Source organism: Podarcis gaigeae, assembly GCF_964106915.1.
Source record: "Podarcis gaigeae genome assembly, chromosome: 4".
Taxonomy (NCBI): domain Eukaryota; kingdom Metazoa; phylum Chordata; class Lepidosauria; order Squamata; family Lacertidae; genus Podarcis; species Podarcis gaigeae.
In genome coordinates, this window is record NC_139677.1 from 50,583,203 (window position 1) to 50,597,418 (window position 14,216).

Consider the following 14,216-nt stretch of genomic DNA (forward strand, 5'->3'; position numbering starts at 1 on the left):
TGATATGGTTTTTAAACTGAAGCGCCACCCACCACACAGATACATTTTTATGTGAGTTTGCAATATATAAATGAAATAATAATAATTGTAGTAGATGATATAACAACGTGAGGCGATCCCAAGGAGTGGTGAATGCTATTTTTCAGCAGATCAATGAAGGAAAAGACAGTAACTTTTCACCTAGGCATTTTCAAAGAGGAGTGGATAGTTTGTAATTAATAATGGTTTTACAATTAATTATTGCTCCTTTAAGATATTCAAACGATGTTATGTTTTATTCTGCACCACATCAAAATTATTTAAGAACAGACAGGATTCTGGTGACTCTAAATGTCAAAAGATAATACAGAAATAGAAATTCAGTCTGTGTCTGATCATATAAAGATTTTAGTGATGTCAACCTTTCATTGTCATTTCACATCAAGGCACTGGAGAGCAGAGTAACTGTGCCATCTTGTTTACTCATAAGTAACAAGACTGTTTCCCACTAGTTAAATGTGCATAGGATTACAAACAAGTAAGATGGCATTTTTTCACAATAGCAGAAATAATTCAGATAACAAAATCCTGGGAGGAAATTTTAAACATTCTAGAAGTCAGCAGGAATAAAATTAGGATATGTAATAATGATAATCTGTGGTTCCAATATTTTCCATCCAGGATGAACAAAAGGAATGAGACTTTTAAGATTAATATGTGAACATTTTTAATAAACTAATATGAATTAGTCAATATGAATGTGACAAAAACATACTGTCTCTTAATAGATCTAAAAACCAAGTTAGGAAATTATCTGGGAAAAGTCACTGGGAAGGTAACAACAGAGAATGAATAGAACTGGTTTTGGGTTTCTTTGTTTGTTACTATGCCCAGAAGCATTTCCTACTATTAGTCTCAAGAAACTCTGGTCAGGTAATGGAATTTTACTATTTTACAGTGAAATAAAGATGGCCAGGATGATTGTTGGCATTGTAATAACCTGAGATTATGCATGGTGAATATGCCTAAAGAGAGATTTGAGTGACAAACATTTATGCCATTCAGATAATGATAAATTACATTTCATTTAAACATCAGTGTTTTGTGGGTAAATGGTAATTCAGTTAGTATTGGGCACAAAATCTAATTCTGGAATCTTTTCAAAAGAGCAAAATCTTAGCGACTTTGAAATGGTGAACAATGGACTCACAACTAGGGAATGATGAGGTAAGATCTGGAAAACTAAAGAGATGATCAAATTAGTACTGTACATTTGCAGGATAAAGGAAAAATACAGGAAGTCTTGAAATATGCTGGTTATTACTGTTAACTACTGCAGGTAGTGATATCTTCAAGTCTCTTGTTTAAACTCTTCATTCTGGTTGTTAAGTGCAGCTGGAAAAAAACTTGTGCGGCATGATTAACTTGTTATAGAAATCCTAGCTAGTGGTAGCGGAGCTGCAGAGGAGAAGGTGGTGTGGTGAGGGTTAAACACGTGCCTTTTACTGGTCAATTTTTATCCTGCAGTTTGCACTCTCCGGATGTTGTACTGTGGAGAGGCAGAAGGGGGATAAAATAGCAGAATGTGTAGTTCCATCTTTAGTGCACATTTTGAGGGAAACCCCGTGCATCACTTAATGACTTTTGCATGCGACAAAGATAATTGTTTCCCTTATCAGATGTTGACACGTATGTTCCTAATACCTACCCAATATGAATTTTGATCCCCATATTAAAGTAATATGAGGAAACCAAGTTGTTCTAAGAAATTTATGACAGAAATTATAGTACAGTAGGCTGTCCTTGAAAATTGCTTTGTAAATTGTGCAGAATCAAGTGACTTACCTGTTGGTCAGAATGAATCACGAAGAAAGTGTTCCTTCTGAGCTTATGTTAAGTATTTGTATTTGCAGATCTCCAACTGTCCTTGAATAACGCAAGCTATTGAGATTAATCTATAACCCCTTGTTCACTAAAGTGACTACCTCCTTCCCTATTATCATGACTGTTAAAATAACAATGAGCACCCCTTAGCATAGCCATTCATGTACCCAATGTATAAGAAAGGCACCCAGTGAAACATTATTAGTGGCTAATCCACAATTGTTGGAACAATCCCTGATGTAGATTTTCTTCTGAAATTTATTTTATTTTTGTCAGCTTTGGGAATATTTTAAAGGAATTAAAAATTAGTAGGGTTTTATCTTAATATCCTAGATTTGTAAACAATTATAGAAAACAAAACTCTTGTTTTGTTTGTACAGTACAGCATCTCTTAATGGGGCATAGCTTTCCTGTATTAAATGACCTCCTTCCTAAAGAGTTTTATAAGAGCACTGCTCTGGGCTGCTGCCCTACTTCTTGGGCAGCTGGTGTTTTATGTATTGATTAGAATGTTTACATCTTTACAGTTATTAACAATTCTGTATATTTTAAAAGTTGTCTGTACATCACTTAGAGACTGTCCTGTGTTGAGTAACTAACAAAACAAATAAATGGAGGTGAAGGTAACTGGAAGTTGTGCTTTCCTGAATCAGACCAAGGTCTACTGGTCCAACATGCTATTCAAAAATTCTAGCATATATTAAGTTCCTGATTGGCCAGGGATGACAAATATAAAGGGATGGTTTCTGCTTTCCTTTACAGAAAGTTTATTGATGACTGTATACTGGATGCCCATCCATCAGTTGTGAATATACAGTACTTTCATTTATGAAGACTTAGTGAAATCAGTTCTCTCCTATTTCACCAACTGGAAATTATATATGACAGTGAAACTGTACTTATTTAGAGCCCATCACCTGCAATAATATGTTCGTCAAAACCCTCAGCCTTCATTTATGGCTTTCCATGTGATGAAACTGATTTTGAAAGTATATCCCAGCTGGTCAGATAGTGAACATATCTCAAAATTGTATTTTTAATTTATTTATTTAGCAAAATATTTTTACCACTTAATTGTAGTAAAACCTCTAAATTTTACAATATTAAAATTTTAAATGAAAAAAGTTTTTTAATTACCCCCCTCCCCGTTTTTAGCGGTTCATATTTTATCTGTAAACCACCTTGACTCCCTGACAGGGAGAAATACAGGATATAAATATATAATAACAAGAATCAGTTAACATAATTCAAAACACTTAAATATAATTAGAATTAAAATATTAAGACATGTCAATGTCTATTCGTCTGGAAAGGCTTGTCTAAACAAAATTGCTTTAAGTGAAAGCACTTCCCTGGTGTCAAAGGTGAACTTTCAGTACATATATTGGAAGAAACACACACTATATACATCCTATATTACAGATGGGTGTCAGGAACCAATATTTACGAAGCATCTAAATGTCTGGAAACCATCCCTGAGTAAGAGAGGCACAGTTTCAAAGGCCATCTCCCCAGTTGCCTTGCCTCCGAAGGTCAGTTGGAGGAGGGTTTCTGAGAAGTAGAATGTTATGGGAGCAAGCGGTTCTTCAGATACTGGATCCCAAGAGTTTTTGAGCGTATAGCTTCAATCCAGCAGCCAGACACAAAGTGGCAGCCAATGCAAATCTTTCAGTATAATCAGGTTAACAACCTGCTGTGTTCTGAAACAGCTGAAGTTTACAGGGAAGTTTAAGGGAAGCCCCGTATATAAATTTAACCTAGATGCAGCCAGAGTATTAGTAACTGTGGCAAGGTCATCTCTTTCCAAGAAGCAGTGCAGCTGATAGGCCAAAGTTCATGGAAAGTACTTCATGCTACAAAAGCCCTTTAATTATCCATTAATTTGACCAGAACAGCCTTTGGCATCTACAAAGATTCTGAGCCCCCCACCCCACTGCCTCCTTTGACATAAGATGGTGAGGGTGATTACAATTTCCCCCTTTGAAAAGTACATAGAGCAAAAAGACTGAGAGAAGAGTGGGTACATTTTTCCATATCCTCTTTCAGCTCTGCTTTTCAAGGTCACATTAGCTGCACAGCAATGGACTGATAAGAGAGGGTAGGAGAGAAAAAATAATAATCTGGGAGACTGAGGGGAGGAAAACAGAGTGGTGGGGGAAACAGGAAAGATGGGTCTTGTGATTTGTTGGTGGTTTTGTTGCTTTCCAATAGATTTGTCCCCCGTCCCGTGCAATATACCAATGTAAGTTTTAATATTGTTGTGGGCACCCCTATCTCTGAGCAGTGAGACTCCGAACGTGCTAGCAAATACTTCTGGCAATCACTGGAGACAGTGGTGACTGATACATGGTTTCATGTATATATACGTATGTGTGTGTGTGTGTGTGTGTGTGTGTGTGTGTGTATATATATACTTTTACACGGGAAGACACCCGAGGACACCAAAACCTGCATTCCTGTACCCGTGAAAATCTACGAAAGCAAATATATATATATATATATATAGGCTTAATTTAAGAACAAATTTAAGAACAGCGATAACAGTCCAACGGCTTTGTTCCCCCATTAGATTTCTAGCACCCCTCCTATAGTCCTGGATTCAGCACAGACAGCAAGTCAAGCTTGTGTTCCCCAGCTCCATAGAGACCAGACTGAATCCTGTTCTGTTGTTCTCTTACACCCACCAGTCAACATCTCCAGACATGCACTGGCAGAGGAAGGGGGGCAGGGGAGTGGTCCTCTCTGGGTAGTATCCAGGGTGGGGTGCCATCACAGCCGCCTCCCCGACACGTGTCGCGCACTGCTGGGGCATGTGCTGTGCACCCCTGTGGCAGGCGCCATGCCCCTGTGAGCAGTGCACCACGCCCCCGCAGGCAACATGCCACACCCCCGGGACATGTGCCATGCCCCCCGGGACGTGCACCAGCTACACCCCCACCTGTTCCCCATCCCCGGTGCCGGAGCATGCAGCTCCGTCACTGCAGACATGGGGAAGCATATCCCCTTCTAGAAGCATCACTAATTTATTATTTATTGCATTCATATGCCACTTCTTCTCCAATGAGTTCAATTTGGTGTACATGGTTCTCCCCCCTCCTCATTTAATCTCCAAAACAATCCTGTGAGGTATGTTAGACAATGACTGGCTGAAGGTCACCCAGTCACGTGGGTATTTTAATACTGGTCTCTGAGGTCCTAGTCCAGGCTTCCTCAAACTCGGCCCTCCAGATGTTTTTGGGCTACAACTCCCATGATCCCTAGCTAGCAGGACCAGTGGTAAGGGATGATGAGAACTGTAGTCTCAAAACATCTGGAGGGCCGAATTTGAGGAAGCCTGTCCTAGTCCGACACTCTAACCACTATGCCACACTAGCTTATCATGTTCATGGCACCTGTACTTTGCAAACTCCATAGTCATGCACAGATACACTTAATAGTCTGTTAGGGTCAGCCCTTAACAGAGACTGGTTTCACCATGTCAGCAGTTCCTTCTACTATATTTTCATATATAAAACCACAGTCCAAGGATGATATCTGGATCAACACCAGAATCCTAAAACAATATGATGGCAGGGTGCCATGTAAAATTATGCAAATTCAAGATCCATTTCAGTTTTACTGGATGCCGTTTTTACCCAGACCCATGGAAAAGCTGTGTGTGTGCATGTGCTCTGGGGAGGGGGGAGGAACAGTGAACCAAGGGAGAAGAGAAACAAGCAGAGAAGGTGGTGCCTACAGCTCTTCCAAACTTCACATTTCCAGAAAGTTGGTGAATGAAGTCCTTACATTCCAAAATTAACGCCAGGCTTTATAAATTAATGTGGTACAGCATAACGCAATGGCTGTGGTATGGCTCAGCAGAAATACAGAGTCAATTCAATTTTCAGAAGCGCCACTCCCATTTTCACCAATTAAAACCGAGGAAAAATACAATATGCAAATATGAGAAGAAAAAATGACCAAGTATTATCAAAGGATTTCACAAACGAAACTATACAGTATTGAAGCAGAATACTTCTTCAACATGCAAGTCTTCACAATACTATTATGAGGTGTGGCAGTACTACGTGCAGCTGGAAAATAAAGAACTAGGGTAAAGACTATTTTGCCTTTGGTCTACCTTTAAGTCAATTTCAAGAACTCTACAGCAGCTCATAAAAATTCATTGGATGAAATTCTTTCTTACCTGAACATCACAAAAACAAGGCATTACACCAGTAACTGTATCTAAAGTACTTTGAGACAAAGTTATTATTTCCCAGCTCACTCTCACAAGGACCATTTTCATTCGACAAGAATGTAGCACACAGCTATTATAGTGTAATAGGGAAATTCTAGTTAGGTTGCTCAGAAGAAAGCCCTGTTGAGGTAGACAGGGCTGACTTTCAGGTAAGTGTATACAGTATTAGACTGTGTTTGATATTTTAGGAAATTGGGCAGTTTTGAAAAAGCCAATGTTTCCATTATGTAAAACTACTGACACACACACTTTTTCGACAGACGGCTTTAGATAAATACAGAATTATTAATACGAGAAGTCTCCCAGAGCGGTCCTTGGGGGAAGCAAAGCAAAACATTTCAACTTTGCATTTTCTTCCTTCCGGGTGTACTGAGGGGAACTAAAGACGCGTGAAAGTGCGTTAGCTAGGGTATGTGTACGTGTGTGCGAGTATGGCGTTTGTTGTTTTCCCCCCGTAAGCGCCAGGAAAGGTTTATATTTGCGCTGCCCTGTTTTTCACAGTCCAGGCTCGCCGCTCTCCACCCTAACACGTGTCTATTCTCAGGAAAGGTAATCAGCAAGGAAAATGGAGGAAGCCCTCCCGAAGCGGCCTCTGTCACACGTTCTCCCTGGAGTCAGAGGCTTCCACGGACACGGAAAGGCTGCTTTCTGCTTCGGGCTGAGGAAACACATTAACTCGGGAGTCGCTTTTTTGGGGGGGGGGAGAGTGGAGAGGCCTAATGCAGGGCTTGCTGCTCCCTGACCCCACTTCCTAGGAAAGGGGAAGGCGCCTGCCAGCGGAGCCGCGAGCCCAGGCTGGCTTTCTGGAAGTCGCCCCCTCGCCTCTCACGCGGCCAAGGCGAGCTCCCGGCAGGCGGGTCGCTCCTCCGAGGCGGCAACTTAACGGTTCGCCCTTGCTGAGAGGGACTCGGGGGAAGAGCCGCTGCCGCCGAGGAAGCGGAGCCACTGCGCCCAAGGCGGCCGCGCGCAGGCTTAGCAGGGGACGCCCCGCCGCCGCTTCGCGAACCGCCCCCTCAGAGGCGTCCCGGCGGGCTCAGCTCCAAGCCCCGGCCCACTCCTCTCTCTCCTCGCGCGCACACGCACCGCGCAAGGGAAGCCATTATTATTCGTTGGTGCCAGAAGAACCACGCCCCAGACCCGGCCCAAGGGAAGGCGGGAGGAAAGCAGGGCGGGGGTCGCAGCCGTTGGCCGAGAAGAGCGCCCCCTCCCCGCACCCTTCTGCGCAGGAGGCGGCCGGCGACAGGGGCAGTAACGGCCACGCGTGTTTTCACGCGCACAGGCTCCCTAGCAGCGTTTCCAGACCAGCCGCCTGTTTAAACGCAGCAGCCATTTATGCGCACGCAATCCCAAACCTATCCCCCCTCGAGCAACTGCTGGCCGCCGCCGGGGCCTCCCCGCACCTAATTTAAAGGCCGCATACAAACTTGCTGCTACTTCGGTAACTGACAAAGTCGCTTGATTGACTCACTGACGGTTGAATAACAGCCCATAGTGTACATAAATCCCGCCCTCTCGACCAATGGCGTACGGCCAGTGATAAGGGCGGAAGCCGAAGAGATAGGGGAGGAAAGCGACTTAAGCTTCCGGTTTTCGATTGACGAAAACTCCACTAGCGGGGAAAGAGTCCTATACGCTGGGACTGCGCGGAAACCAACCTCAGATAAAATAGGACCGGGGTTACACGGCCCCATTTCGTTGCTTGTTTTAAAGCTATCGTGACAGTTCCCCCCACAATGGTTTCTGCTCATTGGATGGGCCTGCGCCCTCATTCAGTGCTGAATTGCTTTTTACAAATTATTTATTAAAGTTTTGGAAATTCAGTGCTCCCCCGTCTTGCTCCCAAGTCGTGCTACACAACTGGGAGAATTTAAAGCACATTTCACTTCTTAAGCAAACGGTATGATTCGTTAGGCCGACGGAAACGAGTTTGTAACCAGTTATGTAACCCGTCTATAAAGCAGTACAGTATATAAATTTCGGTAAAGAAATAAAATAAGTGGACCGCTTAAAAAACTGAACAGAAAAGGATAGTGTGTATTTGATCACATAAATGAAGAGGGGTGGTGTATAGGTATTTTAATATACAAAAGTACACGTTTGACCTCGTGCCCTGACAGAACTGAAACGGGTTGATACGGAATAATGAATCTACGAGCCTCCTGATTAGAAATATACTCTCGTTTTTCAGATCCTGTGTTGTTCGTCCGTCCAAGAACCACTTTGCTTTTTTAAAGTCGGCAAAGCAGGTAAAAATTCAACAGAGCAGCTTTTTACATCTCTATGAACAGGGAAAGGCCATATCCGTTGAATTTCTGCCTGCAGAACTACCTAAAAACAACAACAAAGTACCGTAAATGCCAACGTTTTAAAATCCTGTGTAACTAGGCTTCTCAATCCCTGCCCTTCTTCCGCGCGAGAGGTCATAAGGCTTTCAAAGCCCAGCCAGACTCTGAATGACATGAAGAAATGCTTCCGCAGAAACCTCTGCTGTCTCAGCATCTCTATCCGTTGAATATCTTTCCCGAAAATGTAGATGCTGTGCCGACAGGGTGAGAGGAAGGTTTGGCTCCTTTTCTACTTTTTAGAAAAGTAGAGGAAGTTTCTAACGCCACCCGCCCCGCCTCGGCCACACATCGAGAATTCCGCGCTCCAGCTGTAATCGGGGTACCCGAAGTACAGCTTCCCAACTCCGCAGCTTAGCCGCTACGTGAAAGGCAGCGCGGCTACCAAGCTCGAGCGTAGCGGTAGAGGAGCGCTATGACTGACGTAAGTCAACAAAGGTCACGTGGGCGCGGCTGGGCGCGGCGATTGGCTGCGTGGGCACAGGCAAGCGGGGTGGGGAGGGGGGGTCACGGTGGCGGCGTGGGGTTCGCTGTGTGACACAATTACAACAACTTTGTGCAGCTGCTGGGGAAGTTTGTACAGGCAACAAATACACCCCGCGCGGGCGCGCGCGGGCCCCTGTCACTCCGACTCCACTCACTCCTCGCCGCCGGGGCTGGCGGCTCAGCAGCGATGTAAACACTGCTCCGCCGCCGCCGTCACCGCCGCTAGCAGCAGCAGCAGCAACAGCAGCCGCCTCCTCCTCCTTATTCTCCTCCCCCTCCTGCCTCCCCCCCGCGTCTCCAGCGCTGGGGCTCCTTCCCTCCCTCCCTCTCTCCCTCCCTCCCTCCTCCTCCTCCTCCGAGCAGCGGGGCTCCCCCCCGCCTCTCCCTCTCCCTCCCCCTCCCTGCCGGCTGTTGTTGTTGTAATAAAAGTTGTGTTGGTGGCGTGTGTGTGTCGGGCACCCCGCCCCGCCCGGCACTGGGGGGGCCTTGGGGTGGGCGCGCGGGGAGGGGGGGCCTTGCGATCGCGAGTTAATTGCGTTGCGTTTCCATGAAATCGTGTGGAGTGTCGCTCGCCGCCGCCGCCGCCTCTACTGCTTCTTTCGGTGATGAGGAAAAGAAAATGGCGGCGGGGAAAGCGAGCGGCCAGAGCGAGGAGGACTTCGCCAGCCTGACAGCGGAGGAAAGAGAAGTCCTCGCCGGCCTCGACAGGTACCCCCAACGGCAGCCTCCGCGCTCGGGCTCGTCCGGTGTTCTCGCTCGGCCGGGGTGTGTGTGTGTGTGTCTTGTGTGTGCGCGCGTGTGTGTGTGTGGGAGAGAGAGGGGAATATAAAAAAGAGCGGCGGCGGTTGTGGTGCTCTCGTCAGGTCGGAGCGCGGGCGGCGAGCGCGAGGGAGCGGATGAAGGCGTCCGTGTGGGGCGGGCGAGGGGGGCAGCCTCTCGGCGGACGCGGCTGTTTTTCTCAGCCTGTCTCTCTCCCGTCTCCCCCCTTCTGCAGCCGACTCTTCGGATTTCAGAGGCTTCATGAAGATGGCGCCAGAACGAAGGCCTTGCTGTTAAAGGTAAGGGGGGATTGGGCTCCGGTGGGGGTGGGGAGGAGGCAACCGACGAGGGAGCCACCCTCCCCTCGCGTGTGTTGTGTGGGCTTGTGTGTGTGTTGTGTGTGTGTGGGGAGCAGAGCTGGAGGAATTAAACCACCGCCGCCGCCGCAGCAGTGCGCCCGTGGGACTCGCCAGGAGACTTGGGTCGAGCCTGCCCTGCGTGGCCACCACCTCTTTCCCTGGCTTTCGGACGGGAATGGCTCTCTTGGCGCGCGTGTGGTGCCCGGAGGTGCCTCCCTCTGCTCCCCTGTGCGCGGAGGGGGAAGAGAGGGGCGCGTGGCGTGGAAAGCTGCTCTCGGTCACTTTCTGGGCTTTGTCCAAAAAGTAGGACAGAGAGTGCCTGCGCATCTGGCCTGAATCCCTCCAGCTGGGAGCAACCTCGCGAATAATCGGGAGATCGGGCGTTCCTTATCTGCCATTGGCCACCTTGGACCTCCTTTTTTCCTCCTGGTTTCTTAAAGCCTTTTTGCTCATATTTACTCATAAAGCTGGACAGGACCGAAGCGACTCAACTTAATTCATATAAGCACGAAAGAAGGGCTTTAGAAGGAGCGGGATCCCTTTTCTTCCATGGTGTGTGACTTTGGGGAGTCAGTCGCCAAGTGATTTGTTTACTCTCGAGCCATCTTCCTCCCAAAGTGCATCTTCCATGAGTGAGTCTTCTCTCCCAGGCTTTTCGCCTCATCATGCTGTTTTGTCAGGCCATGGGGGAGAGGCTGTTGCTGCTCACCTGAGCGTGTGAACAGAAATCTTGTTCCTATATTTAAAAAAGTTCTTGGTCCTGTCATTTAGTTAACTAATGGCTGCTCCTGACTGCCCAAGATGGCCGGATAGGGAGGGGAAAGAACAGGGTGGGAGGAGGTAAACAGGGAAATAAATAGTAGGGATGAATATGTATATCAGTTGAAGAGTGTGGCTTTTTGGAGCTGCAAATCCCACTAATGTACTGAGAGCTCCTGCCTCCGGTTTTCTAAAGCAGAATATTGCACTTTTACAGCATGGATAAACGGCATCAACCTGTGGAACATGCAACTGTCTGGCACCTAGATATGACCATTTAATTTTCTGGACAGATTTAACCATTGTTATGCTGCAAGAAAGGGTATAATGCTGAATCATTTGACACTGCATTTTCAGAGCTAGAGTCTATATTTTGACATCTTAATGTTTTGGACTGGATATAAATGAAATTATTTCCTTATTTTAAAATTGGCATTCCCATTTGGATTTAATAGTCTACTTTAGACCTTAATGCTTGCTTAGATATTTTTTCCTTTTGGTGTAACTGGTGAACTTACTATGTTGTGAATGATTTTTTATGTGGGTATGTCTGTTTTGTTTTATGTAAAGGCACTTTCCTCTGTTCTATTGGCTTTCGTTGCAGTGTTAAAATAGACAGGTTCTCCAAAGCATTTAATGTTTAAGTAGTTATTTTAATTTTTAAAAAATCTGCTGTGCATATATAGTTTCGGGTATGTTAGAGACTATCAGAATTTGAAATCTTACTGAAAACTGTTTTAGGATGAGATACATACCTTTAAAAAATGGATGAGTTTCTGCTGCTTAAAATGTTAGGCCGCAATCTGCAAAGATGAACAGCCTGATTACTTTTGGTATTGTGTTCTTTTTAATATCACACAATATAACTGTAATGTGCTTTCCTTTTTCCTGTATATTTAGTTCAAATGTGTATTTATCTTTTGTATATAACTGGAGGCTTAGGTTCTGGTGACATTATTAAAACAGAGTTTGGTACTTGTGGATTTTAAGGGTTAGAACTGAGGAGGTTTCTTTTCCTATTGAGCAGAGCCCAACAATTGGGTAACATTGCTAAAGTATACATGAAAGTGGATAGTATATTGTTATCTTGTCATTCTATGGTTTGGATTGACATTTCTGAATATGAAAAAATATTAAGGTTAATCCTATGCATGCTTACTCCAAAATAAGTCCCATTGAGTTGGTTGGGGCTTACTCCATGGTAAGTGGGGACAGTATTGTAGCCTAAATTAAAAGTATGCAGAAATTGCAAACTAGGGCAGATGTATTTAAAACAGATGGGTTCTGTTGAAAGAGTGATGTCCCAGGCCTTATGTGGTTGGGGGCTTACTTTCCAGAATGGGCTGTCACCAGGCAAAGATTGCAGTGAAGAGCTTCATTGAAAGTTGGTCATAGTCAAACGTAGATAAATGTAAAGCTCATGGCTGACATAGCAAAAAGCCAGTAAGTTCACCAATAGTTTGTGTCAAAACCATGGATGGTGCAACAATTTATGCTTTAAATGATAATGTGTAGTAGGTAATGATCATGGTGTAGATCTCTTCATTCTTAGATGATAACACCAATCCAAACCATCTGGGAACGAATTGCTTCCTCTGAGTTATAATAGTTTTTTAAAAGGCAAGATCTAAGCAGCCAGGTGAACACTTCAGTCATTTTTAGGTTTCAGCCTGGGTTCATTTACATTGTTCATCAGTAGTTCTGGTGAGGGCTGTGGGCCTTTTCAGATGCACAAAGCCAGGCCTATGAGGTGCTGAACAATTTCAGAGGAAAAACTGCCTGTGTGGAGAGTCTGACTTTTGTGTCAGAAAATAACTAGGTTCTATTTTGCTATTGAGCAAAGTATCACTGAATTGTGGGGGAATCTAAACGACTTTTCTGTTGGGTTACTTCTTGGGTCCATGACAATCCTGAGATATCTGTCCTATGGATTGGCATCTTTAAGTTTTTTGTCATAGTTACTCGCTCAGGTAAGCTTGTGGTTTATGACAGGTCATTATTCTGAGTCTATTTTACTCCCCCTCCCCCACTCTTAGTTTTTTTATGTAAACATAGTGTTGCTTCAAGTTTGCTAATCAGTACAGTTTTAGAACATGCAAGTACATTTAAGTGTATGGTACCTAGTGACAACAATGGCAGTCTCTCAGGAGCACTTTTCTAGGCCTGTTGTACAGTTCCACTGTTTTTGTTGGATATGAAAATTATATGCTTCTTGATCTAAGGTGCAGAGAGGGATATTTAAACTATGATATATGTCTCATTCTGCTCTTAATTTCCCAATGCAGAATGCATTCTCTACTCTGTACGGGGGGACGGGACAGCACAGGAATATGCGTTTTGTACTTCTCATACAAGTGAAATACTAGTGTAAACAAATCCTCAGGGTCCGATTTAATGTTTACAAGCAGTTCTTCATTTGAAGCATTGAGCTGATAGGAAAAAGGTGTTGCAAACATTTTCCTGATACCCTGCTTTGGATAAGGCTAGTGCATCTGCTTCTGTTCTTAATATGGGGGCAGGGCAGTATGATGACTCTTACTTCCTGGCTTGCAGTTAGGCATTGGTGGGTGTATATGATAAGCAAGCTTCTGGTATTGCACTTTGGTTTTTGGATCTTCTAGTTCCTCTGTGCACTTGCTTTGGTTTCTATTTGTGCTGCAGCAATTGTTTTGTTATACTGTAGACCTTATTCTAATGAAATTTGTGATAGTATGGTGCTCGAACCTTTCAGGCTTAAAGGGCATGTTAAAGAAGTATGATAGGCCCAATATTATCCTGGGTCACCCCTCCCCCCATGCTCAATTCAATATAAGAAATTATAGTATAAAATCTATTTATACTGCTGACTAGTGTGCTAACTAAATTCAGTATGTTGAATAACTGTGTGTAAATACATTGCATTTATATTTCCTTATAAAGTATGTGTAAAGGTAATGTTCGTTGTATGTTAGGACAGAAGCCTAAATATCTAAATATCTATACCCATGGTTGTAGCTTGGTGTTTTCTCCTTGCAGCAGAGGGCAACTTATTTCTCACTCATACCCAGAGGTTTATATGCTAATGTCAGTGATAATATATTGCCAAGGAAGCTATTAAGTAAGGTTTTACTGTTATGCAATGAGAGGTATGCCTATGCGTGTGGTTAGATAGAATTTGCCATCAGATATATTCAGTGCACTTTGAATCCATCCTCAGTCATTTTTGCCAGTACTTTGTATAATGTTTATGGTTTGCTACCCTAATGTTTCATGGGAATTCTTGTTACTGTTGGAACAACTTTGTTTCAAAGACAGTTGCATGGAGTGAAATGTATTTTATTTTAAGGTCTCCACTACAGTTTCATGCATTTTAGTCTTCTGTTTATTTTCTTTTTTTCTCTTTTTTAAGGCAACAATTTGTTGGTACAT

General features: G+C 44.2%; 1 protein-coding gene and 1 long non-coding RNA gene across 5 annotated transcripts in view; one reads left to right on the forward strand and one right to left on the reverse strand.

Moving 5' to 3' along the window:
• Positions 1-689: 689 nt before the first annotated feature.
• LOC310842640 lies at positions 690-2,231 on the reverse strand. Its single transcript, XR_014563284.1, has 2 exons — positions 1,825-2,231; positions 690-1,528 (listed from the first exon to the last, which is right to left on the reverse strand). It is a non-coding gene; the product is annotated as an uncharacterized lncRNA (long non-coding RNA).
• Positions 2,232-8,936: 6,705 nt separating this feature from the next.
• Positions 8,937-14,216, forward strand: part of KDM6A (lysine demethylase 6A) — a 104,477-nt gene continuing 99,197 nt past the window's right edge. For 3 of the 4 annotated variants that reach the window (XM_083734667.1, XM_083734668.1, XM_083734669.1), the window contains exons 1-2: positions 8,960-9,639; positions 9,926-9,989. In XM_083734667.1, coding sequence (XP_083590793.1) covers positions 9,479-9,639; positions 9,926-9,989 — 225 coding nt within the window. In that variant the 5' untranslated portion in view covers positions 8,960-9,478. Of the gene's footprint in view, positions 9,640-9,925; positions 9,990-14,216 lie in introns of all 4 variants that reach the window. The other variant, XM_083734670.1, reaches the window with a different exon arrangement.